At 43.1% G+C, this 26,795-nt stretch overlaps 1 protein-coding gene across 1 annotated transcript in view; it reads right to left on the bottom strand.

The window, feature by feature from the left end:
* Nucleotides 1–26,795, bottom strand: part of EFR3A (EFR3 homolog A) — a 270,999-nt gene that overhangs the window by 96,029 nt on the left and 148,175 nt on the right. Inside the window, exons 11-12 of the mRNA XM_089685931.1 lie at nucleotides 10,844–11,008; nucleotides 2,173–2,284 (exon numbers count right to left, since the gene is read on the bottom strand). Coding sequence (XP_089542057.1) covers nucleotides 2,173–2,284; nucleotides 10,844–11,008 — 277 coding nt within the window. The remainder of the gene's footprint in view (nucleotides 1–2,172; nucleotides 2,285–10,843; nucleotides 11,009–26,795) is intronic.

Raw genomic sequence — 26,795 nt, 5'->3', positions numbered from 1 at the left:
TTCAATACTTTTTCCCTGTGTCTTTTTATTACATAGAACCTAATTTCTGAACATATTTGTTTTGTTTTCTTTGTATACGTGGATTACATGGTTTGTTACCGACGTGGTGAAAATTTCATGTCAATAGCACCTTTACAAATATATTTACCAAGAAAAATGGTGACGAGTTCAATACTTATTTTACCCGTTGTACTTTTTCATACAAGTACATGGTACAGCTGGCACATAGGAATATGAAATGTTTGGTTTACATACTCCATGTACAAGTGAAAGACATATATGGGAGCTGTCAAGATTTTTGAGCTGTCAAGATTTTTTTTTTTCCCTGTCCATTAGGTTCTAAGATTTACACAGCTCTGCCACACAGCACAGCCACACCACTTATAGCGAAGCTGACCTTAGCTGTTTAGGCTACGTTCACATGAACATTAGGCTTACAAAATTGGTTAGCATACAATCCCGGCATTTTGCGTGCCCAGGGAGCCATAGGTGATGCTTATAGCAGGCCAAAGTAAACAGCTGTAAATGGGCATACAAGAGTAAATGCATTGGTGTAAACATGAGAATGATTATATGATGTATTCTCTGAACGTAGAAACTCAACGTACGGGAAATACCTCATACAAGCATGCATGCGTTTACACCAATGCACTAAAGCAGGGGTCTCCAAACTTTCTAAACAAAGGGCCAGTTTACTGTCCTTCAAATTTTAGGAGGGCCAGACTGTAGAAAATGTCTTGGTGTCAGTGAGAGTAACCAGGGAACGATCATTGGTGTCAGTAGGAGGAATAAGCAGCACAGTGGCTAAATGGTTAGCAAATCTGCCTGGCAGTACCAGGGTCGTTGGTTCGAATCCCAATCATGGCACCACCTGCCTGGAGTTTGCATGTTCTCCCTGTGCTTGCGTGGGTTTCCTCCGGGTACTCCGGTTTCCTCCCACACTCCAAAGACAAGTTGGTGGCTAATTGGCTCCTGTCTAAATTGGCCCAAGTATGTGTATGTATGAATGTGAGTTAGGGACCTTAGATTGTACACCCCTTGAGGGTTAGGGACTGATGTGAATGTACAATATATATGTAAAGTCGCTGCGTAAATTGATGTATATGTATGATATATAAGTACCAGAAATAATAAATAAATATTAGTGACCCATCAATGGTGTCAATGGGAGGAATAGTGCCCCATCAATGGTGTCAATGGGAGTAATAGTGCCCCATCATTGGTGGTAATGGGTGTAATAGTGCCCCATCATTGATGTCAGTGGGAGGAATAGTGCCCCATTGTTGGCGTCAATGCAAGGAATAGTGCCCCATCAATGGAGTCAGTGGGAGGAATAGTGCCCCATCAATGGAGTCAGTTGGAGGAATAGTGCCCCATCAATAGAGTCAGTGGGAGGAATAGTGTCCCATTGTTGGCGTCAATGCAAGGAATAGTGCCTCATCAATGGAGTCAGTGGGAGGAATAGTGCCCCATCATTGGCGTCAATGCAAGGAATAGTGCTCCTTCAATGGTGTCAATGGGAGGAATAGTGCCCCATCACTGGTGTCAATGGGAGTAATAGTGCCCCATCATTGGTGTGAATGGGAGTAATAGTGCCTCATCATTGATGTAAGTGGGAGAAATATTGCCCCATCAGTAGTGCCAGTAGAAGGGATAGGGCTCCATCATTGGTGTCAGTAGGAGGAATAGTGTCTTGTTGTCGGTGTCAGTGGCAGGAACTGCTGCTGACAATGGGAGGAATAATGGCCTGGATGAAAGCAAGCAGAGGGCCGCATCCAGCCCCAGGGCCACCATTTGGAGACCACTGTACTAAAGCATCTGCGTTTACCTGACTATGTCCCTGTACAGCCATTCACTTCTACGTCTGGCTGTACATGGCTCCCCAGGCATGAAACTTTTATGCTAGGAATATTTTTAAACCTCAAAAGGTCCATATACACAAGGTCTTAAACTGCTCCACTCTGCCATACCTTACCCGCAGACAGGAGGCATTTCTGTCTACTAAAGTGGGTCCTTGTGTGCTACTGCATGCATGACATCGCCGGGATGGGAATCAATGGAAAAGCCATCTCCCGCAGGAGGGATGTCCTCCAGGAGGAGACACTTTTTGAAAGCCCACTTACAACTCAGAAGATATCTTACAGAACTGTAACTGCTTGAAGAGTCACTTACCCAAGCTGACTTGTATCGAGTGTGTGTGAAGATCCAAACACTGGCACTTTGCCCATAATGAACATCATAATCTCTGACCTCTGGTAGTCTGGTAAATTGCTTCCGAAAAACCCTGCAAAAAATGAGATACAAGTCAATAAAACCTGCCAAGGAAGGTAGGCAGGCTATCACGACTATTCATTCTTTTTTTCAAGGAAGACTAGACTGCTGTGCCTGCACTGGGGCTTAGTGAGGCAGTAATGGTAGAAGGCAAGGCCAGGGACCCAGTGAGAAAGCCTAAGTAAATAATGGGGTGCACATGCAGTGACCAGAAGGTATATAAATGGGTACCAGGGGCGGACTGACCATTTGGAAACTCGGGCATTGCCCGAGGGCCAAGGGTCAGTAGGGGGCCCCATGAGATGCCCCTGGTACCTTTTTCATAGGCTTTTTTGAGTTTGAGCAAGGACACAGGGGCCCCATGATCCCCTATTGCCCAGGGGCCCCATGAGTTGTCAGTCCGCCCCTGATGGGTACCATACCTACAGTATGTGTTTTAAAGTTTTTGAAGAGTTGTGTACACACTGGGAAAGGTCAGAAAATTTTCAATTATTTCTAGAAAGATTACAAAGATCGTTAAAGTGTTACTAAACCCACATCAGTCTGTATATGCAGTAAAGCATGCTTGTTATACTCACTGTGGGACCTAAAAGGTTAAGTGTCTTCTCTGATCCTCCCCTTCTTCTACTGTTCCCAATCAATCTGCTGATATTATTGATATGGGGCAGCACAGTGGTTAAATGGTTAGCATGTCCGCCTGGCAGTACTAGGGTCGTTGGTTCGAATCTCAGCCACGGCACCTCCTGCCTGGAGTTTGCATGTTCTCCCTGTGCCTGCGTGGGTTTCCTCCAGGTACTCCGGTTTCCTCCCACACTCCAAAGACATGCTGGTAGGTTAATTGGATCCTGTCTAAATTGGCCCTAGTATGTGTATGTATGAATGTGAGTTCGGGACCTTAGATTGTACGCCCCTTGAGGGTTAGGGACTGATGTGAATGTACAATATATATGTAAAGCGCTGCGTAATGTGACGGCGCTATATAAGTACCTGACATAAATAAATATTACAGAGCTCTATAATTCACTCTGCACATGCTCAGTTTCCTGTGTACTACTAGAAAGGTTTTTTTTAATTTCTTGGCAAGATGCATATGATCAGCACAGGTCCAATCAGCACTGCCCAGACAGAGGATCAGGGGTTATGCAGCCTGCAAGCTTTAACCAGTGCTCTGGTGGACACTGATAGAAGTCACAAGACTGCTATATACTGCTGATGTGAAACGGTATTTGTCTATATTTAAAAAATAATTGCATTTCCATGTATGCAGGGTCCTGGGTTTAGTAACACTAAGAATCAATTGAACTGGTACTTCGGTTTAAATGCTCTGAAATAAAAGTACTGACTGCTGCTACCTCCAAAACACAAAAGCACATGATGGAGTGGTGATTATCAAAAGTTGCTTCTTTTATCATTAAAAGAGGAGTGCGAGAAAGTAAAAAAAAAAATCTTATGTACTCACCTAGATGGCTGCAGCATTGGTCTGATGCTGCAGCTGTACCCTGCTGGCACTACGCCGAGAACTGAGCAATCAAAGACTGCTGATTGCTCTTTTCTCAGGTCCGCTCTAAGCAGAGAACAGTGATGGACAGTCACCGGCTCTCTGCTCTGCCCCTTCAGCTCTCACTGGAGTGCCAGGCTGTGGAGGGGGCAGGAGCTGCTGGCTCAGGCTCTCAGCAGCCCGACAGCTGCTGTTTAGGAATCTGGGTGGAGCCTGACATTATCATCGGGATCCCAGCAGAGCCTGGACCGCCTCTGTTACATCCGCCAACAGTGGACTTTCTCCCGCTGTTGGCAGAATATGGGTCACAGGAGTATACAAATATGTGCATTCCTGTGACCTACAGGAGAAGTAACGCCAAAAGAGCTTTAGCCATACTTCTCCTCTAATCCATGTATATAATCCCCAACTGTAAGGCTAGGTATAGACGGTTAGTTTTTGTCTTTTTTTCCTTTTCTTTCAATCAGCCCCAAGTGAAGTGGATAGAGGATTCCCCCAATGGGACATTCTATTTTAACAGCAGAACTCATCCTCTGTCAGAATACATAAAATAAGAAAAGATTGCCATACTAATTGATACAGAGCTGTATCCTTGTAATATCTTCGACTCACTTAAACTAAAGTGTGGATTATAAACCCAATAATGCTTAGAAGAACGCTTAGAAGAATACTTCAGGAGAACCTTTGAGTCTCCTGAATTCATGATAATCCACTATTTATTCCTAGGATTCCATCCATGTATTTTCTGATGTTCATGAAGGAACAGTTAAAGACGAAAACAAGTTTACTAGGTCATCCAGTATGGAATGAATACAGAAGGAACTTTCACAGCCTCGCATTGATCATTTTTGCCCATACAGCCATTTTGAAGACGCCGAACGTTTTTTTAATTTAATTCTTTGATTTTAAACATGATTGCAACATGTTCACCATGTCAATGTCTACCTTTTTCATGATCCATGTGATCTAATAAATTCATTATTGCATTCACTTATGTAGTGATATATTACTCCGCATAGGATTTAATTAACCACTTCCAGTCCGGACACTTTTGCCCTCTTCCTGTCCAGGGCAATTTTCAGCTTTCAGCGCTATCACACTTTGAATGACAATTGCGCGGTCATGCAATACTGTACCCATATGAATTTTTTACAATTTTTTTGAGACAGATAAAGCTTTATTTTGGTGGTATTTATTCACTGCTGGGATTTTTATTTTTTTTACTATGTAAATGAAAAAGTCCAAAAATTTTGAAAAAAAGTGTTTTTTTTTAATAAAATTTTGCAAATAAATAATATTTCATCATAAATCTTGGCCAAAATTTATTCCGTTATTTTTTTAGTAAAAAAAAACCCCCAAATTAGTTAATAACCAAAAATGATCATTTTTAAACATTTTTATTTGATTTTTTTTTAAATTATTATTTTTTATTTTTATTTTTTTTTTTTACATACTGTCACCCTAGCAAAACAGTGTCACCATGGTGACACTGTACTACTTGTGGGGGGTGATGAAGTATTTTTTTTTTTACATTGATTGCTTTTACACCCATATAGGATGTAAAAGCAATCATTTCTTTTTCTCTCTGTCTGCATTCTTGCAGTCATTGAGAAGTACTGAGTGAGCTGTGATTGGTCACAGCTTGTCACATGGTACAAGGCTGTTGTGAATAGCCTTGTACCATGTGACCTCTGGGATCATTCACAGATTTCACACGTAGTAAGCAATGATGTCACAAGTGACATCTTTCTTACTACTTTGCATGTGATCACTGATTCGCCAATCAGTGATCACATGATCGGGACCTTGTACAGAGGTCCCGTCCGACGATCGGTGTTTCACTGTGTCCGGAGGACACAGCGGGCACCGGATCGCGGTGCTGCGCGCTCCCAGGGAGCGTGCACAGCTAGAAAAGGCAGGTGCCGTTTATGAACGGCAACCCGCCCCTGGACTGCCACCGCCCTGCCGTTTATAAACAGCAGGCAGACGGCAAGAGGTTAACCATCTTTCAGGCGGCTCTGCACTAATCAACTGCCATTTTGTTCCTCTGTCAGAATACACAGACCAACACTGCTGCCACTGATTGATGCAAGTTTTCAAGTATGTCCAATCTAATGATCGATTACTCCAGAACAGGGGAGGGTCAAGCACAGATCAAAATTCAACCAGTCCCCTCTGAAGAGGCCAAATTTCAATCCACCTGTATCCAGTCTTATGGTAATTCAGAGACCATAAAAATCATTTTGACATTAGATGTCACTGCTGCATCTCTGCAAAAAAAACAAAACAAAAAAAAAAAAAAAACAACCCACCGAGCCTCTTCTAAAAATTAAAAATGTGACCTAGTTTACAGCCGATGTCTAAACTTTTTAATTGACTTGATGATAAGCCAATGTTTAGCTTCCCTGTTATTATATGTTAATTCTGGGGCTTTAATTTTCTATTTTCCTATTCCAAGAGCAGATATAATTGGCAATTTATGGTGGAGATCAGATAATGTTCACAATCATCAGTAAATCTAACATCCACAGATGCAACTTTCAGCTTCAAATCTAACAGAAAATAGTTACTGCACAGAGAAAAAAAAAATATGACAGCCCAGTGTTGTTGGCATTGATACTTTTCAGTTTACTTTCAATACTTGCTTTCTTTAAATAAATTCTAGACGTATATGATCGTGGAAGCAGAGATTGTTAAGAAGACACTGTCATGTTGCCTATACAGGTCAAAGGAACAAAATCTCTGCAAAGACCAACCCACCCACCCCTCTGCTTGAACTCATCACAGCCAGCAGCACCAAAAGGCACTTTCTGGTGTGAGGGTATCCCCTGTGACAGTGCTCAGGCTTAACAGCCAATCACAAGGCTAGAACACAGTGACGGGAGTCACTTTGGGTGGGGGGCCCATGGAACACAGCTCACTTTGGAGAGGTGGGGAGACCCCTGCCTCAGCTCCCCATATCCCCCATTATGTGTAAGTCACCCTGTGCCTGTTAGGGGTACAGGGTGATCTGTTCTAATATTGGGGTGGGGGGTTGGTGATTGTTTTATGCCATGTGGTTCCATCCCATTGTTCTATTGTGTGTCTTGCTTGGGAGCAAACTATTATGGGATGCATGTGTTTATGTGTATTGGCTTGGCGGGGGGGGGGGTGTCTCCAGCAGCCCTCCCTCCTGATGGGACTGTCTGCTGGTGTGTCTCTTGTTACTAAAAGTAGATTGCCCCGCCACTTCCTCAAACTGAACCTTTCCAAAACCGAGCTCCTAGTTTCCCCCCCCCCCCCCCCGCCCGCAACTTCTCCATCACGACCAACAATGCCACCATCAGTCCCACCCCTCAAGCCAGAGTACTTGGTGTCATCCTAGACTCCAATCTGTCCTTCCAGCCCCAATCGCTGACAAACTCATGTAGACTCCACCTCCGCAACATCTCCAAAATACGTCCGTTCCTAACGCCGGAAACTACTAAGCAACTCATTCACTCCCTTATCATATCACGATTTGACTACTGTAACTCCCTCCTCACCGGCCTACCTCACCACAGGCTATCCCCGCTGCAGTCGATCCTGAATACTGCGGCCAGACTCATCCACCTTACAAACCGCTCCGTATCCGCCACCCCCCTCTGCCAATCCCTAATCCCTCCACTGACTTCCAATTGCCCAACGGATCAAATTCAAAATGCTAACACTGACGTACAAAGCCGTCCATAACACTGCCCCAAACGACATCACCAACCTGATATCCAAATACCACCCAAAACGTACTCTCCGCTCCTCACAAGACCTCCTTCTCTCTAGTTCCCTGGTCTCCTCCTTCCATGCCCGCCTCTAGGACTTCTCTAGGACTTCATCCATCCTCTGGAACTCCCTACCCCAATCCATCAGACTATTAACTACTCTCCTCTCCTTTAGGTGCCCCCTGAAAACCCACCTCTTCAGGGAAGCCTACCCTGCCCTCAGCTAATTGCCGATCTCCTCCACTCTTCCTACCACTGCATCCTCCACAGCTATTCCTCCCGTACCACTATCCCCTCCCTCCTAGATTGTAAGCTCCAAGGAGCAGGGCCCTCGAACCCCTCGTGTATCGCATTGTATTGTTATTGTACTGTCTCGTGTATTGTTTCCCATTGTAATGTACAGCGCTGAGCGTACTGTTGGCGCTTTATAAATACTGTATAATAATAATAATGTGTCATTATGCAGGGAGGGAGTATTGTCCCCTTGAGTGTTTATGTCTTGTATCTGTGTTAAAATAAAGTAGTCTACTTCCTGGTTTACTTAAAGATTGGTGTCGTCTAGTCTTGTATGGTCAGCTGTGGTGTCTGTGGTTGGTGTTCGGACAGGGAAGAGGTATTCTAACGGAAGTACCCAAGCGTAGTCTGGGTCGGTTCCATTACAAACACTGTCTAAGGCCAGGTTCTTTACAGACGTGCATGGCTGCCATTCATCCTTAATGGCATCCCCACATATGTAAAACTGAAACTGTTGCGGGAACAACGGAGAAATCACATGGTGCAAAAGCACCATGCGACTTCCCTGTAGCTGAGGTTTAAAAATAGTGTAACCTTTTTCCTGGATGAAACGCAGGAACGTGCCTGAGCAAACATGGCTGGCAGAGCTGCAATAGTGTGAACCTAGACTAAGGGAGTGACACTGCAGCTTCCTCATGATCACTGATATCAGTGATTTCAGTGTTGGCAGCAATGGAAGAAGGTGCCACAAAGGAGTGCTGTCAAGGTGAGCAACAGAGTCGGGGGGAGGGGACACCTTTGCCCTGGGCAGGGTATCAGCGTCTCCTTTAAGCCACCCATTAACTTTTTTAAGAAAAAAATAAATTCCATCCACACTGCTCCCTGCAAAAGAAGGCAGTGAATGTTTCTCTCTCAAGCGGGCGACGAGGGAAGACATCAATGAGTTTGTCAATTTTGTGCATAGTTGCTATCCAGCACTTTCTGCTGTGTCATGTAGTGTCCCCTCGAAGGGTGCTGTGGTTCCTCCCACAAAACCACTGTGATTCTACAGGACATAATGTGGAACAGCATGCCCCAGAGCCTCAGAAAAAAAGCCTACTATAAGCCAGAAGATTTCTCCTAACGAGGGGATAAAAGGAAAGAGGTCTAACTGACACATTCTATAAAGAGGCACTGTCATCTTACTCATTCAGGGCAAAGTAATAAGTGTCTTCTGCTAGACTATACCCCAGAAAAGTATACTCACCCAACTTCACTGGCACACTGTCTCCCTGCTTCATCAGGTGCTCGCTCTACTGCTCCACAGAGCGGGACTTTCAGGTAGGGGGAGCATGTGCCTTCCTCTTTCTTACAGATATTGGGCCTGAGCAGCCAATTGCCAGGCCAGAACACTGTCAAGTGAGCTGAGGAAGGGGAGTGGGTGGGAAGGCAGCAATCTAAATTACTTGGGCAAGCCCCAACACAATACGACAGGGGAACTTACTTGGAAAGGATTCCTGCAGCAGGTAGAGGGCAATAAAATGTGGATGGGCGCATATACTTTGCTGGGTGGGTAGTTGGGCCATCAGGCCGCTCATTTTCTACCCTGGTGACCACACAAGCTCATAAACAAGTAAATAGAAATCAATAAAAACATAACAGAGGTCTATACAAAACAAAGAAATGGTTGGAGCCTCAGCTTAAGAGTGCCCTCCGATCAGTCATTACATGAAAGTCATTTAAAAAGGGAGCAAAGAATCTGGGCTGCGACATTCCAATAACAACTGTTTAGGACAGGGGTCTCCAAACTTTCGAAACAAGGGGCCAGTTTACTATCCTTCAAATTTTAGGAGGGCCGGACTGTAGAAAATGTGGTAGTGAGAGTAACCAGTGTCCCATCAATGGTGTCAGTGGGAGGAATAGTGCCCCATCATTGGCGTCAGCACAAGGAATAGTGGCCCCTTCATTGGTGTCAATGGGAGTAATAGTGCCACATCGTTGATGTAAGTGAGAGGAATAGTGCCCCATCATTGGTGTCAGTGGGAGGAATAGTGCCCCATCATTGGTATCAGTGGGAGAAATAGTGTCTCATCATTGGTATCAGTAGGAAAAATAGTGCCCCATCATTGGTGTCAGAGGAAGGAATAGTGACCCATTATTGGTGTCAATGGGAGTAATAGTACGCCATCATTGGTGCCAGTAGAAGGGATAGTGATCTATCATTAGTGTCAGTGGGAGGAATAGTGTCTTGTTGTCGGTGTCAGTGGAAGTAACTATGCATCACTGTTGCTGACAATGGGAGGAATAATGGCCCAAGGGCCGGAAAAAAGCAGAGGGCCGCATCCAGCCCTACGGCCACCGTTTGGAGACCACTTGTTTAGGAGATGCGAGAAGAGGGTCAATGGGTTCCTGCATCACTCTTGGCATCAGCAACAGACCTTCCAGCCTCCAGTCTAATGTCAGCTCAACCAACGCAGAAAGGCAATAAACTCTATTTTTTAACTTGTACCTACAGGGAAGCTTACCATCAGGCTTACATGTAGGTACAATAAAAATCTCCTAAAGGTATATCAATTAGGAGATAATCACATGGGCAATAGCACACAGTGTTCCGTGAAATGCAGAGCGCTGTGCTGTGGCTCCCATGTGTCTGTGTGGGAGTGACGTCATCGTGGCCCCTGCCATTTATAGAGCTGAAGGTAAGTTTGTACCTAAAAGCAAGCTTACCATCAGGCTTACATGTAGGTACAATGAATATCTCCTAAACGTATACCATTTAGGAGATATTCACGTCGGCAATAGAGCACAATGTGCCATGAAATGCAGAGCCCTGTTCCGTGGCTCCCATGTGTATATGTGGGAGTGACATCATTGCGGCCTTGGCCATTCATATAGCCAGAACCTGTGAACCCAGAAGGAAGACAGGGTGAAGATGGAAGCGCCAGGCAGCCATTACAGTGCTGTGCTGGAGGGCTCCGTGTGCCGGTCAGTTTGTCATACTGTGCTAGTATGTGGTCCATACTAGTATATCATGGACTGAACCTGGGGGGGCAATTTTTTTTTATTCTTGTGTCGGTTTACTACCACTTTAAATAAGAAAGGATGGGGGTAGAATCTTCCTTACCGATTGTTTGAATGATGGCATTCTGCACGATGCGCTCTTCGCTCTCTTTGGAGGTTGTCTGATAGCTGGCACTCCCCGATGAACTTCTTCGGTCCCCCATCTCAAAGTCCACGCTAAGAGTCAAATGTCTTAAGAGCGTGTTAAAAACCTCCAGGACTGTTGGGCCTGGTAATAAAAAAAACAAAAAGAAGATTTAGCGTAAAATTGAATATCTTCATTAAACTAGACAAGAGTGAAATGGAATACCTAATTTTTATTTTTTTTAAACAAACATTAGCATATAAACCTAAATCATCTTACTAATGGATATTTTAGAAACCTTGAATCCACTGGCCTTATTCAATTAATTGGGTTGCTAATTAAATGCAGTAACCTACAGAATGCATCTGTTAATAGTATAATTCAGAAATCAGAAAAAGATAATGATGGCAGCCAGAAACCCCCCTTCACTCCCATCACATGCAAATATCAGGCTATACGCAGACATATCGAAAGCCACGCTCCTTAACCATAAAAAACTGGTTACCATCACCAAAGCCTTACGAAACCACGGCATAGGTTACCAATGGGGCTTCCCCACAAAAATAACTGTCAGACACCATGGAAGAGTTCACACGATTAGAAACCTAGAAGCGGGCATGGATTTATTGAAGACATGGAACAGAATACCCGCAGATCCTCAACCACCCACCTCTGCGAATACGCAATAGATGGAAGCAGACTGACTCTGACACATTATACCTCCAGTCCGCGTCAAACTCCTCACCTCTGACGCTGTACTCCACTATGTCTCATTCTACTAATCTCTGGCGATCGGCCCGCTTAGGAAAATTTTCTCATTACAAGACACTGTTTGGCATGACCTTGTCTACGGTCAATGCTTGTTCACACCCCCCAGTTTTGAAGTAGCAAACCAAGCTACACATGTTTCTTGCATTTTACGCAAGCTTTTTTTTTACCCCCTTCCACTTTCCTCACCTCCTGCACCACCAGTCAACCAAACATTTCACCAATTCAATTAAATCTTCCAAATGAACATGGAACACAGCTTTTGACTCTTCGATCGAGCCATTTCCGCGCTGCCCAGACTACAAAACTCTCCTCCTTACAACCATATCCATCCAACCCCGATCAACGCCTCAAGCAACAACCCTACTACCCCACTAACCATACCAAGGATATCCATTATGATTAATATAACATCTCTAAATGTTCATGGCCTGAACTCCCCTTTTAAAAGATCGATGCTCCAAAAGGAAACTCGGACATTCCATGCAGACATTCTCTTCATACAGGAAACACATTTCGCAACAAGCAAGACCCCCAAACTACAACTGCATCAATTCTCTCACGTCTTTATGGCCACTAATCCCAAGAAACATAATGGAATTCTTACAGCTATAAAGGACACTACACAGATCCATTATGTATCAGAAGTAGTTGACCCTCAAGGCCGCTATCATATTCTGATCTGCAAACTCAACGATATCCTCTACACTCTAGTGAACGTCAGACCCGATTATACCGTAAACTTCATACCATCATTTCCTCTCAAAAACAGGCAGACTTATCATCGGCGGAGACTTCAATGTCATCAGCAACCCACTCCTAGACTCGTCTTCCAACAAAAGATCCCCCAAACAGAATTTCAATTGTTTCCTGCACGATCATGACCTCTACGATATTTGGAGATGTCAGCACAGCACCTAAAGAGACTACACCTACTACTCCCCTTCTCACCTATCCTACTCCAGAATCAATTTTTTTATTACAGATAAATGGACTCTACAAAGCGTATTGTCATCCAACATTGGCACCATTTCATGGTCAGACCTCGCTCCAATCAACATAATCCTGGACGACTCACAACACTCAGCACTCCCTCCCATATGGAGACTGAACTCTGCATTATTAAAGAACTCAGATAATCAAAAACATTTGTTAGAAGCTCATAACCTATTCTTTGACCTGAATACTACGCCTGATATCTCTATAACCACACTTTGGCCCGCTTACACGCGAGGTATTCTCATACAACTCAACTCCAGAATCACTAAACAGAGATCACAACAAATTGATCAGCTTCTAGCCTCCATAAAACTAAACAAAGAAATTAATAAACAAAATCCAAACACCTCCACATCTGCATCCCTTACCTCAGACAGAAACCAGTTACGAACCCTCTTGCTCTACAAATATGACCTCAACCTTCAAAAAACGAAATCACAATTTTATTCCCTAGGTAACAAAGCAAACTCACTTTTAACAAAAATAATTAAACATAGACGCCTTAAATCAAAAATCTCCTCAATCCTACACCCAACTACCCACACTTCGCTTACGAATGAACAAGACATAGCTAACGCTTTTGCAACTTACTACCAGACTTTGTACAATATCAAAGACGACTCAAGCACACCCCAACCGACAACACTATCTATACAAAACTTCTTAACCACCACGAATCTACCCCACCTTACTCCATCTCAACTCACTTCTATCTCCACCCCATTCTCTCCCATGGAAATAGAGAAAATTATAAAAACCTTACAAACATTTGCCCCGAATCTTACACCACATCTAACCGATTTTTTTAACCATGCCGCCTCAACAGGTACATTCCCTAATGATATGCTTCAATCTATAATCACAACTATCCCAAAACCCGGCAAAGACCTCAAACTTGTTCAGAATTCTAGACCAATTTCACTACTCAATACAGATATAAAACTTTACGCCAAATTAATAGCCCAAAGATTGCTTCCCCACTTGCCTACACTAATCCACCCAGACCAAGTAGGATTTGTTCCTGGTCGCCAAGCACCGGAAGCAACTAGGAGGCTCATTTCCCTCTTACACAAAATAGAAACCACAAAACAACCCTCCCTACTATTATCCCTTGATGCTGAAAAAGCATTTGACCGAATACAGTGGCAATTTATGAAACTCACACTCCAAAGGTTCGGAATCACGGACTGGATGCTATCGGCAATCCTTGCCCTTTATTCCAACCCTTCTGCAAGAGTGCTAACCAATGGCACTCTCTCACAGATTTTCCAAATCTCCAACGGTACTAGACAAGGCTGTCCCTTATTCCCCATAATCTTCATTCTACTCATTGAACCATTAGCCTCTAAACTTAGAGATGACCCAGCTAATCATACTAATACCATACTAATGATTACCAATCCATACAAATCGCTCCAAACAATCCATACACATCTTCAAAACTACTCGGAAGTATCATACGACAAACTCAATGCGCCTAAATCCTCTATCTTAAATCTTAATATACCTACTTAGCTCCAGGAAATACTTCTCAAACGCTTCCCTTTCGCCTGGGAACACCACAGCATCCCTTATCTGGGAATTAAACTCACCACCTCGACAAGTCAACTTTACGCCTTAAATCACAAACAACTACTTGATTCCATCCCTCAAGAACTAAAAAACCTACGCACATCCACGTTATCAAAATTGGGAAGGGTAGCTACTCTAAAAATGTGCATACTGCCTAAAATCCTTTATATATTCCGCACACTCCCCATACCCGTCCCCAATACCTTCTTCTCCAAGCAATATTTGCCAAATTCCTCTGGAACTCAAAGAAACCCAGATGCATGACAAATCTCCTACGCCCAACCTCTAGAGGAGGAGCTGGTCTCCCGCACTTAAAGTCATACTACAATGCCGCATTCATAGACCAACTCTACGTTTGGTGGCACCGAACTACTGAAAAAATATGGACTACCATGGAAACACTCCCTCCCCCTACATCAACACTACGTGATATACTGCTCCTACCACATCTATCTCAACTCAGAAATCTACCCAAACATCCTTGCATCCGGGCCTCCCAACAAGCCTGGCATGACCTTTTAGCATTTAACCCACCAGAATGCAAAGCAATACCTACTCCGATTACCGTGCTTCACTTTATTACCCCTTCTTTGAACCTCCTACAGTGGGATAATCAAGGCATATCCCATATAGATGACCTCTATACAAACAGCAAATTAGATTCTTTCACGACCCTCCAGGAGAAATTTCACCTCCCTGACAGTGAACTCTTCACATATATAAGGATAGCTCACTCCTTACAAGAGATAAACGTTCCGCATCTTGTTAAAGTTCCTACTACTGCATACCTCTTTCTTAATAAAGCGCAACACCCCAAGAAAGGGATTTTGACCTTTTACACGCTTATAACCAAATCACTGTTTACCCTACAAACCACCTCTTTATCTAACTGGGAGAAGCTTTTTTCACAACCAATACAACCCCACACATGGGAAAGAACCTTTAACATTACCCATAAAGCATCTAGATGTACAGTCAGGTCCATAAATATTGGGACATCGACACAATTCTAACATTTTTGGCTCTATACACCACCACAATGTATTTGAAATGAAACGAACAAGATGTAATTTAACTGCAGACTGTCAGCTTTAATTTGAGGGTATTTACATCCAAATCAGGTGGGAAGTGGGAGGCACATATGCAAAGTGTTGTAATTCCAACACCGTTCACCTGATTTGGATGTAAATACCCTCAAATTAAAGCTGCCAGTCTGCAGTTAAAGCACATCTTGTTTGTTTCATTTCAAATCCATTGTGGTGGTGCATAGAGCCAAAAATGTTAGAATTGTGTCGATGTCCCAATATTTATGGACCTGACTGTAGCTCCCATTGGGAATCGTATATGAAAATTCTACACCAGTGGTATTTTACACCTGTTAAATTCTCTTTATACTACCCTCACCATTCACCAGCTTGTTGGAGACAATGCGGAGAAATAGGATCAACCCTACATATACTTTGGACGTGCAAATCTCTAAGATCATATTGGAACAGCATATTCCAATTGATCTCAACAGTTGTTGGAGCCCAAGTAGCTCCAAATTCTGCTCTCGCACTTCTCCATATAGGAATCGACAAATTCCCTAACGAATCCCGCACCATCATTATCCACACATTAGCAGCTGCAAAAACCAACATTACTAAATTATGGAAATCTTCCAAAACTCCTTCTCTCTCTGCCCTTATAACAGACCTCAATTTACAATGTGACATGGAAAGATGATCAGCCCTCAATAATTCTTCCCATCACAAATTCAATATTCTATGGTCTCGATGGCTACAAAACCCCAATTGCTCTATAAAATAATATATGCATAAAAATACAATACTGCGACCCTATGCCTTAGACTGGTGCCCCCTTTCACCCCCCCTCCCCCCCCCTATTTCGCACCACCCTACACAGCGTTTCACACCTAATTGGTTCACATCAGACAACACCTTTTGAGACACCTGATATTCGTTCATATAGCCCCCAGCCAAATGGTGGGGAATCTTTTTCTTCTACTTTTGTTTTATATAAAGTATTGATGTACCCAAATGTGAACCATATTGAAACATATTGTTTTGTATTGTATCAAAACCTTTCAATAAAAATTATTTGAAATAAAACCGATTTTGACCTAAAGGGACGCCATGGACATTTCTCAGTTTCCAGGCAGAAAGAACAGTAAAAATGCAGGCAGGGCACAGGACAAAGCACTCGGGACAAAATGTATGTGAAATGGGTTGAAACAGCAATGTTGTACTATGTGATTTTAGTGTATTTAGTGAATGTCACTTTTTGACATTTTTAAATTTCCCGCCGCTCCGTCCCCCGTACGTCCCGATGTCGCAGGGAACGGAACCCGGAAGACAGATGCCGGCAACGGCCGGAGGAGATGGCCGGGGACACTGCAGGGGGGACATCGCAGGAGCGCAGGACAAGGTAAGTGCAGGAGGGAACCCGGAGCAACGCTGCAGTGTATTCCCGAGTGTAGCTCGGGGTTACTGCTTGTGGTGCTGAAACTTTACCCCAAGCTACACTCGGGAATACCGCCAGGGAGGTTCAAAGCCAAATTTTATTTGATTTTATTTAAATCAAGGCATAGTAATTTGTAAATCTATTTGCATGAGGTTACCCGCATCTTCTCACTACATGCTGCTTTCTTAACCATTTGCCGCCCGCCCTATGGCCGAATGGCGGGCGGCAAATGTCATCAGCGTTCCGGGTGGACGCCATATGGTGTCCTCCCACACATGCGCAGATTGTGCTCCTGCAGAGCGGCGTAGCGGCGCGATCTGTCACCGGCCGTGTACCTCGGACACGGCCGATGACAGATCTGAGTATCGGCCCCGTTGCCGGTACCATGTGACCTGCTGTGACCAATCACAGCAGGTCACATGACAGTTGTATACAATGGATGGCTTCATTCAAGCCATCCATTGTATACTAGTGTGTCTAGCTGTGAATGGTCACAGCTAATCACATGCACATGTCATGTGATTAGCTGTGGCCAAATCACAGCTAAGCACAAAAAAAAAAAAACCCTGAATGAATCGATGTCATTCAGGTAAATGCTTGCTCATAGCAAAGTAATTCTTTGCTATAAGCAAATTGTGTAAAAAAAAAAAAATAAAAATACTGATCATTTCCCCAAAGTAGTACAATGTTAATATGGTAACATTGTACTACTTTGGTCATATTGAAATATGAAAAAAACATCTTAAAAAAAAGAAAACAAAATTTAATAAAAAATAATAAAAAAAAAATATATATATATATTTTTTTTTTCATACTGTCACCAGTCAGTGTCCCTGATCACCGCTATGCCAGTTATATGATGACGCTGTACTGCACTGGTGACAGTATGTAAAAAAAAAATAGTGAAAATAATTTTTTAAATTTTTTCATTTTCCAAAAATTAAGACAAAAAAAATACAACTTCAAAAAACTCGCCATGCCTCTTATGAAGTACGTCGGATTGTCTACTTTGCAAAAAGGGGTCATTTGGGGGATATCTGTACTGTTCTGACATTCTTGGACCTCAAGAAATTAGATTGGCTGTCAGTACTTCAGGATTGATCAATATTCAGATCTATACCATAGTTTGTGAACTCTATAACTTTCCTACAAACTAAAAAATACATCCTAATTTGGGTTATTTTTTTACCAAAGACATGTAGCAGAATACATCTCGGCCTAAATTTATGAAGAACAATTGTTTATTTGCAAACTTTTATAACAGAAACAAAGAAACTTTTTTTTCATTCAAAATTTTTGGTCTTTTTTTGTTAATTTAGCAAAAAATAAAAATCCCAGCCGCAATTAAATACCACCAAAAGAAAGCTCTAGTTGTGTGAAGAAAATGATAAAATTTTAGTTTGGGTACAATGCTGTATGACCGCGCAATTGTCATTCAAAGTGTGAGAGCGCTGAAACCTGAAAACTGGCCTGGGCAGGAAGGTGTAAAATTGTCCGGTATTGATTTGGTTAACTGTGTTTCATGGTTTCTTTCTTTCATTTAAAGTCTATAGGTTATACCCCACAGGCTACAAAAAAACACACCGTTCATGTAACCTTTAGAATGTACGCTCCTTGAGGGTAGGGACTGATGAAAAATATACACTGTATGTAAAGCGCTGCGTAAATTGATGGCGCTATAGAAGTACCTGTAATAAATACATAATAATGTAGCCAACTAATCATATTTCAGCTTTTGTTTGGCAGGGATACTTAACCACTTCCAGTCCGGACACTTTCACCTCCTTCCTGTCCAGGCCAGTTTTCAGCTTTCAGCGCTATCACACTTGAAATGACAATTGCGCTGTCATGCAACACTGTACCCATATGAATTTTTTAGCATTTTTTTTTCACCACTGGCATTTTTTTTTTTGGAGTGCTTCACCCAGCTTAACCACTTGAGCTCCAGAGGATTTACCCCCCTTAATGACCACGCCTCTTTTTGCTACTTGGTGCTGCACTAATTCAACTGACAATTGCGCGGTCATGCAACGTTGCACCCAAATGAAATTTACGTCCTTTTTTTCACACAAATAGAGCTTTCTTTCGGTGTAATTTGATCACCTGTGCACTTTTTATTTTTCACGCTATAAACAAAAAAAGGCCAAAAATTTTGAAGAAAAACAATATTTTTTATTTTCAGCTATAAAAAATATATAGTAAACTCAAAGTTGGTTATAAATTTAGGCCAAAATGTATTCTGCTACATGTTTTTGGTAAAAAAAATCCCAATAAGTGTATATTGATTGCTTTTTGTGGAAGTTATAGCGTCTACAAACTATGGTATAAATACTGCAATTTACGCCATTTTTTTGCTATACAGCGCTGTGCTAGTTGAACGGACAATTGCGCGGTCATGCAATATGGTACATAAATGAAATTTACATCCTTTTTTCCCCACAAATTGAGCTTTCTTTCGGTGGTATTTGATCACCTGTGCGGTTTTTATTTTTTGCGCTATAAAAAAAAAGGCTGACAATTTTGAGGAAAAAAAAAACAATATTTTGGACTTTTTGCTATAAAACATGTCCAGTAAAAAAAAAAATGCAAAAATCTAATTTAGTCATAAATTTCTACCAAAATGCATTCTGCGACATGTCTGCTAAAAAAAACCCCAATATGTGTAAATTGATTGGTTTACGTGAAAGTTATAGCGTTTACAAATGGCGGGAAAGATACTGGGATTTTTAGGGGTTTTTTTATACTAATAATGGCGGCGATCAGCGAATTATGGCGGCAATCAGGGACTTATGGCAGCGACCAGCAACTTATGGCGGGACTGTGGCGGACATTTTGACATTGGGGGGTACTGACTTGGGGTCACTGACATCCCCAAAAACACTAATACAGCAATCAGTGCAAAAAAAAAAAAAACTGACACTGTACTAATGGCAATGGGGAGGAAGGGGTTAACTTTATTTTACAGGGAAGGGTTATAGGAGTGAGGGGAGTGTTTTACTAGGGGGCGGGGGTGTGTGCTGGGTGGGACAAGGCTGATCGAGAAAGAGAAACTGTTCTTTATCGATCAGCTCATCCTCAAGCTGAGAAGGAAGTGACAGACAGCACAGCTACTACAGCTGTGCTCTCTGTCACTGTTTGCCGCCGATCGCCGGGAGATAGCCGCTAAGGACCGGCTGTGACCCGGCGACTGACATCTGCGGCGGTGATTCACGGACAAATAGGGAGACGGCGCGCCCCCTATTTGTTTACAAAACACACGTCTTAAAACGTGGTTTTGCCTGCGAGTGCCGCCCTGCCGCCGTATATGTACAGTGGCTGGGCGGCATGCGGTTAAAAGACTCCCTCACCCAATAAAACAAAAATTATAATAAATGTTATCACCGATATTTTATATAAATTACAGACAAGAATACATTTAAAAACTCAGCTGTTAAAAAAAAAAAATCAGATAAGGATATGCAGAAGCATACTGCAGAAAAGCAGACTGAACATGAAAAACAAATTGTTTTTGTCCTTTTAAATTAACTGGAAGAGCTATTTTTATCACTTGTATCCAGACTAATGTTAAGCTTTTTTTTTTTTTTTTTTTAACAGAGAATGATGTATAAAAACTGTGAAAAACAGAAAAGTGTCTCTCCTATGTGAGACTGGATTTTACAGCTAATTTGCCGAGTGTCAACTGCCCAAAGCGGACAGGTAAGCTGTTAATTTTTTAACGAAGAATTTGTTGAGGCTGAAATGTGCTGAAGGCTTCCAAATATAAAATTAATGCATGTACTGGAGGAAAAGAAATTTAATCTCCAAACACGGAAAGGTTTCTTCACAGTGAGAGCTGTGAAAATGTGGAGTAGACTCCCTCAAGAGTTGGTTCTGGCCAGCTCAGTGGATTGATTCAAAAAAGTCCTGGATTCTTTCTTAGATACACAGAATATAACTGGATATAACATTTATAGGTAAAGTTGATCCGGGGAATATCCGATTGCCTCTCGGGGGATCAGGAAGGAATTTTTTTCCCTGCAGGAGCAAATTGGATCATGCTTTGCTGGGTTTTTTTTTCCTTCCTCTGGATCAAATGTGGGTGTAGGATTATAACTTTTTTTTTTAACCTCCCTGGCGGTATGATTATTTCAGATTTTTGGTGCTGAAAGCGGTACCATTATTTTGCATGGAAATATGTCGTTTTTTTATTGTAGGCTGTAATTTTTAGGAATAACTCACTGAAATCTGTCCGAACAAGAGTCTAGTAAACATCCCGGGTAGGATAAAATTTGAAACACAAATCATAAATAATTTAATAAATAATAATAAAAAATAATAATATAATAATAATACATTTAATTCAATAATGTAATCAAACTAAAAACACTGAAATGTGAAATATAGCGCCAAGTTCGCACATCGCTGAGCAAAGTCGCAGAATCGTTTTCAGTGTCTGATGAGGAATTTCCCCCACGAATCATTATCACTCAATTCTGCAAGTGGTTCTGATTTACTATCGCTGTTCTCTAGCTGATCTAAACCCACTTTTGACCTGAAGGGACACTTTTTGGACGCCATGGACGTTTCTCAGTTTCCTGGCAGAAAGAAGAGACAAAATGCAGACAGGGCGCCGGACAAAGCACTCGGGACAAAATGTATGTGAAATGGGTTGAAACAGCAATGTTTTACGATGTAAAATTTGTTTGGAAAAAAATGACATTTTTTTAAATTTTCAAATTTCCTGCCGCTGCCCGTACGTCCCGACGTCACAGGGACCGGAACACAGAAGCCGGCATCGGCCGGAGGAGATGGCCGGGGACGCTGCAGGGGACACATCGCGGGAGCGCAGGACAAGGTAAGCTCTGCAGGGACTCCCTATGCAGCGCCGCATGGTAAGCCCGAGTGTAGCTCGGGGGTTACCGCTTTTGGTACTGACATTTTACCCCGAGCTACACTCGGCAATACCGCTAGGGAGGTTAATGGTTGAACTGGATGGACTTTTGTCTTTTTTCTGCCAGACTAACTATGTAACTAGTTTATCGTGCATGCGTGCCTTTTTGTTTGTATATTTTGGGAGAAGGATGTTAAAGATTAATTCCAGGCATCGGTATGTTATACGGTATGTGACCAATGTAACTATGTTCTGTACATACCACACCTGGCCGATTTCCCTGAAAACTGGAAATCCTTGAAGCAGACACCACTAATTTAGTGATCTCCATTTGCTTCCGAGTGGCTGCTTTTTCCTGCACAGTGAACAAAGGTCAGCTGCTCGGCATGGGTGTCATTCAGAGAATGCATTTTCTAAACGAATGCAAACCATTTCCTTATTGGACTAATTGGAGGGTGCAACGTCATCGTCCCACCTTGCCACCTCTTCCAACCAGAGGACACTTTGCATTCATTCAGAAAATGCAAACCATTCTCTGAGTGGTGCCAGTGCTGAACAGCCGACCTCCTGTGTTTACAAGACAGCCGATTGGCGCAGGACCCGAAAGTGGAGATCGCTGGAGTAGTGGTGTCTGCTTCAGTGACTTCAAGCTACCAGGGGAATCAGCCAGGTATGGTCTAGACATAGTTACATTGCTTCAAGCTGGACCAATGTAACTATGTATAATATACCAATGTCTGGAATTATTCTTTATGCCCAAGGTTTATCCAAATTTAACTTCCAACCCTCCATGTTCCCCTTTACACACCATCCCAACATTTTTTCATCTACCTTGCTCCTGTACCAGAAACAAGTTGTATTACTCCATGTGACATTATTACCAAAATTCTTGTATGGGCAGCTGCTGGAAGGCCAGTTCCTACTGCCAAGGGTAAGGTATGCCCCAAGTACTACATCTCCCAGGAGCCCTTCGCTTACATGTGTGGGCAGGTTTTAGGGAAGCCTTTCTCAACCTATTTAATACAGAGGAACCCTTGCAATAGTTTTCATGTCATGGGCACCCTTGATAAATATTTACATCTCTAGCTCACAGGACATTGGCATTGTCAGTAAATTGTAAATATAAAATTAGTTTCAGTAACAATCATGTATTGGATCAATCAATAATGGCCAGAAGAGAAACACTAATGATGAAAACTGTAGTGCCCCTCAAGTTGGTGGTCAATGAAAAAGTGTCTCTTATATTGGTAGATGGTATGGTGGTCCCATACATTAGTGGCCAATGGGAGAAGGACCCCTTATATTAAAGTGTCACTAAACCCAGGACCCTGCATTCACTAAATCTGCTCTCTCACGGTACACACAACATAGAAATTATTTTAGTAAATAAGAACTGCTAAATAACTTTTCTCATCAGAAGTATGTAGCAGTCTTGTGACTTTATCAGTGTCCAGCTGAACACTGGTTAAAGCTTGTAGAAAGTTTTCATTCTCCTCTGAATATCCTATGCATATTCTCCTCTGCATAACCCTGAACCTCTGTCTGGACAGTGCCGACTGGCCCTGTGCCAATCACATGCACCCTCGCAAAGAAGAAAAAAAACTCTCTAGCAATACACACCAAGCTGAGCATGTGCACAGTGTCTCTGTACTAACTGCAGATGGATTGGGGACTGTGGAAGAAAGGGAGGATCAGAGAAGACAGGATCAAACAGCGTTTTTAAATAAAGCAGAGGATTAACCCCTTCGGTTCCACAGTAAGTATAACAAGCATGATTTACTGCATATACAGACTGATTTTATGGCTGTGGGTTTAGTAACACTTTAATGGTCAGTGGAAGAAAGACTCTCTTAGACTGCTGACCAGTCCAAAAACTGCTCTCTTACACACAGCTAAAAATTCATTATCAGCAAGTTAAAAACTCTTCATTGATCAAGGAACCCCTAGCAACCTCTGGAGGAACCCCAGGGTCCGGCGGTTGAGAAACCCTGCTCTAAGGAGTCAAGGCAGCAGCCTTGTTTTTCCCAGAAAGAAATCAATCTATGCATGTGGAGAGAGACAGAGAGGGTGGGACATAGACAGTTCTGTAGTTCAGAAGGCAGAGCTGACAACCGAAATTTAAGAGCTCACTGGAGATCTGGCAGAACAGGTATTTTTCTGTCCTTGCAAGTTTTTTTTAAAAAAGACGCACCTCCCTGATATTCATTTGCCAGTAAAGGTCTACATCTTGTATTATTACGCATCCCCTACATTGTATACAGCAGCTGTAAGGAGAATAGCTTGCGAGAGACAGAATTTTGAAAAGGGGACACCAAGCCCTACATCATGTAAAAATAAAAGCGAAATTGAAGCCCTATTCACTTCACTTTTTAGATATGTCCATCATGGACAGCATCTGAATGAAATGAATTATAGTTACCAGAGAAAGAGATACCCTTTCTCATGGAATACTAACCACATGACCTACTACCTACCTCAGACGTAAGTGCTGGTTCTTCTCTTTTACCTGTACCTTGATGTTACTCTTTTGTGATTATTACACATACTACACTATTGGAGTTCTTTTCTCTCTGGGCTCATTTTTTGGCACTGAGAGTCCTTATCCTGAAGGATCCTTTCTTGGTTCCCATCTGAATGCATGATCCCCGATGGCTGGAAATTTTACTGCTGGACACAGTTAACCTGAGATGTGGAAACCTGCTCTGGATAGATGACAGCTGGTGAAGCACCCCCACCTGATGATCACATCCGCATGCTGAGTTCCCACCCCCAGAGTACCAAGGAGTAGGTCTTATATACTCCAACGCACATTTATCTGTGCTATCTGGTTAGTGCATAGTATGCTCATTGTTTCCAGCCACAGCAGTCACGAAAGTTAATCATTGCTCACTGTGTCTCCACAGTCACATTACTCCGCATGAACTATATCCAATAAGTTTTTTTACTGTGAGATACCATTTGTACACTTGTTAATACTATATAGCGCCGCATTTGTACTTTTATTTTTGGCATTTCTTGGAGGATCTGAGGTTGTTTCCTCTTCTATGCTGGTTGCTCCCGTCTGTGTTTTTTCCTGTTGTCACCCAGCGCTCATATTTTTATTGTTTATATTATAGTTACCAATAGTCAATAACTCTGCACGCTCCCAACTGTGCCACAAAACTCCTATACCCGAAAAGAAAAGTAAAACTTTCACCCTTGAAAGTAAACGTACATAATAACTAAACTCTTCTTTGTATTAAATAAATCTATCCCAATCTTAACATATAGACAAAATAATTACCGTATTTTTCGCTCCATAAGACACACTTTTTTCCCCCAAAAAAGGGGGGAAAATGTCAGTGCGTCTTATGGAGCAAATATGGAGCGGTCGGTCTGATATTTCCACCGCCGCCGTGTCAGAATACCAGGCCGGCCACTCAGCTCTGCAGTGGGACCTTACCTGTTCCTCTATCCAGCGGCGTGCTATCTTCTCGGCTTCTGTAGTGTGGGCGCTGGCCTTGACAGCCGGGTGCGAAGTGCACATGTGCAAGAAGCGGTGCTGTTTGTGAATGGTAAGGCGGCACCTGGGACACATGACAGGTCCCAGAAGCCGCCGGACCAATCACAAAGCGCAGCGCTTCTCGCTCATGCGCACTGGGCACCCGGCTGTCATGCCGAGCGCCATTACAGAAGCCGGGAAGACAGCGCGCGGCTGGATCGAGGAACAGGTAAGGTCCCACTGCAGAGCTGACACTAACTAAAGAACAACTCCACGGAAGTAAGAGCGGGTACCTGTCAAATTCAGGTACCCGCTCCCCCCCCTCACCAAAGGTCAGCAGTCATCTCCTGTACTGTCCGCAGTCTCTGGTCATCTCCTGTACTATGTCCGCAGTCTCTGGTCATCTCCTGTACTGTCCGCAGTCTCTGGTCATCTCCTGTACTATGTCCGCAGTCTCTGGTCATCTCCTGTACTGTCCGCAGTCTCTGGTCATCTCCTGTACTATGTCCGCAGTCTCTGGTCATCCCCTGTACTGTCCGCAGTCTCTGGTCATCTCCTGTACTATGTCCGCAGTCTCTGGTCATCTCCTGTACTATGTCCGCAGTCTCTGGTCATCTCCTGCACTATGTCCGCAGTCTCTGGTCATCTCCTGCACTATGTCCGCAGTCTCTGGTCATCTCCTGTACTATGTCCGCAGTCTCTGGTCATCTCCTGTACTATGTCCGCATTCTCTGGTCATCTCCTGTACTGTGTCCGCAGTCTCTGGTCATCTCCTGTACTATGTCCGCAGTCTCTGGTCATCTCCTGTACTGTGTCCGTAGTCTCTGGTCATCCCCTGTACTGTGTCCGCAGTCTCTGGTCATCCCCTGTACTGTGTCCGCAGTCTCTGGTCATCCCCTGTACTGTGTCCGCAGTCTCTGGTCATCCCCTGTACTGTGTCCGCAGTCTCTGGTCATCCCCTGTACTGTGTCCGTAGTCTCTGGTCATCCCCTGTACTGTGTCCGCAGTCTCTGGTCATCCCCTGTACTGTGTCCGCAGTCTCTGGTCATCCCCTGTACTGTGTCCGCAGTCTCTGGTCATCCCCTGTACTGTGTCCGCAGTCTCTGGTCATCCCCTGTACTGTGTCCGCACTCTCTGGTCATCTCCTGTACTGTGTCCGCACTCTCTGGTCATCTCCTGTACTGTGTCCGCACTCTCTGGTCATCTCCTGTACTGTGTCTGCACTCTCTGGTCATCTCCTGTACTGTGTCCGCAGTCTCCGGTCATCTCCTGTACTGTGTCCGCAGTCTCTGGTCATCTCCTGTACTGTGTCAGCAGTCTCTGGTCATCTCCTGTACTGTGTCCGCAGTCTCTAGTCATCTCCTGTACTATGTCCGCAGTCTCTGGTCATCTCCTGTACTGTGTCCGCAGTCTCTGGTCATCTCCTGTACTGTGTCCGCAGTCTCTGGTCATCTCCTGTACTATGTCCGCAGTCTCTGGTCTTCTCCTGTACTATGTCCGCAGTCTCTGGTCATCTCCTGTACTATGTCTGCAGTCCATTGGTTCAGAATATTTTTTTTCCTGTTTTCTGCCTCTAAAACCTAGGTGCGTCTTATGGTCAGGTGCGTCTTATGGAGCGAAAAATACGGTAAATAAATTAATACAAAAATAATAATACAAAAATGTCCAAAAAAATGATAAAATTGTCCCAAAAAGCATAAATGTCCCATAAAATAAATATCCCAAAAATGTTGTCTTTTCCACCTCCAAATCACATTGTGTCACTCTGTAATAATCCA

The sequence above is a fragment of the Staurois parvus genome, unplaced genomic scaffold, assembly GCF_062004578.1.
Source record: "Staurois parvus isolate SC_StPar_1 unplaced genomic scaffold, SC_StPar_1.0 ptg000389l, whole genome shotgun sequence".
NCBI lineage: Eukaryota > Metazoa > Chordata > Amphibia > Anura > Ranidae > Staurois > Staurois parvus.
Note: the sequence above shows the minus strand (reverse complement) of the source record. Positions and strands in the feature narration are given on the sequence as shown.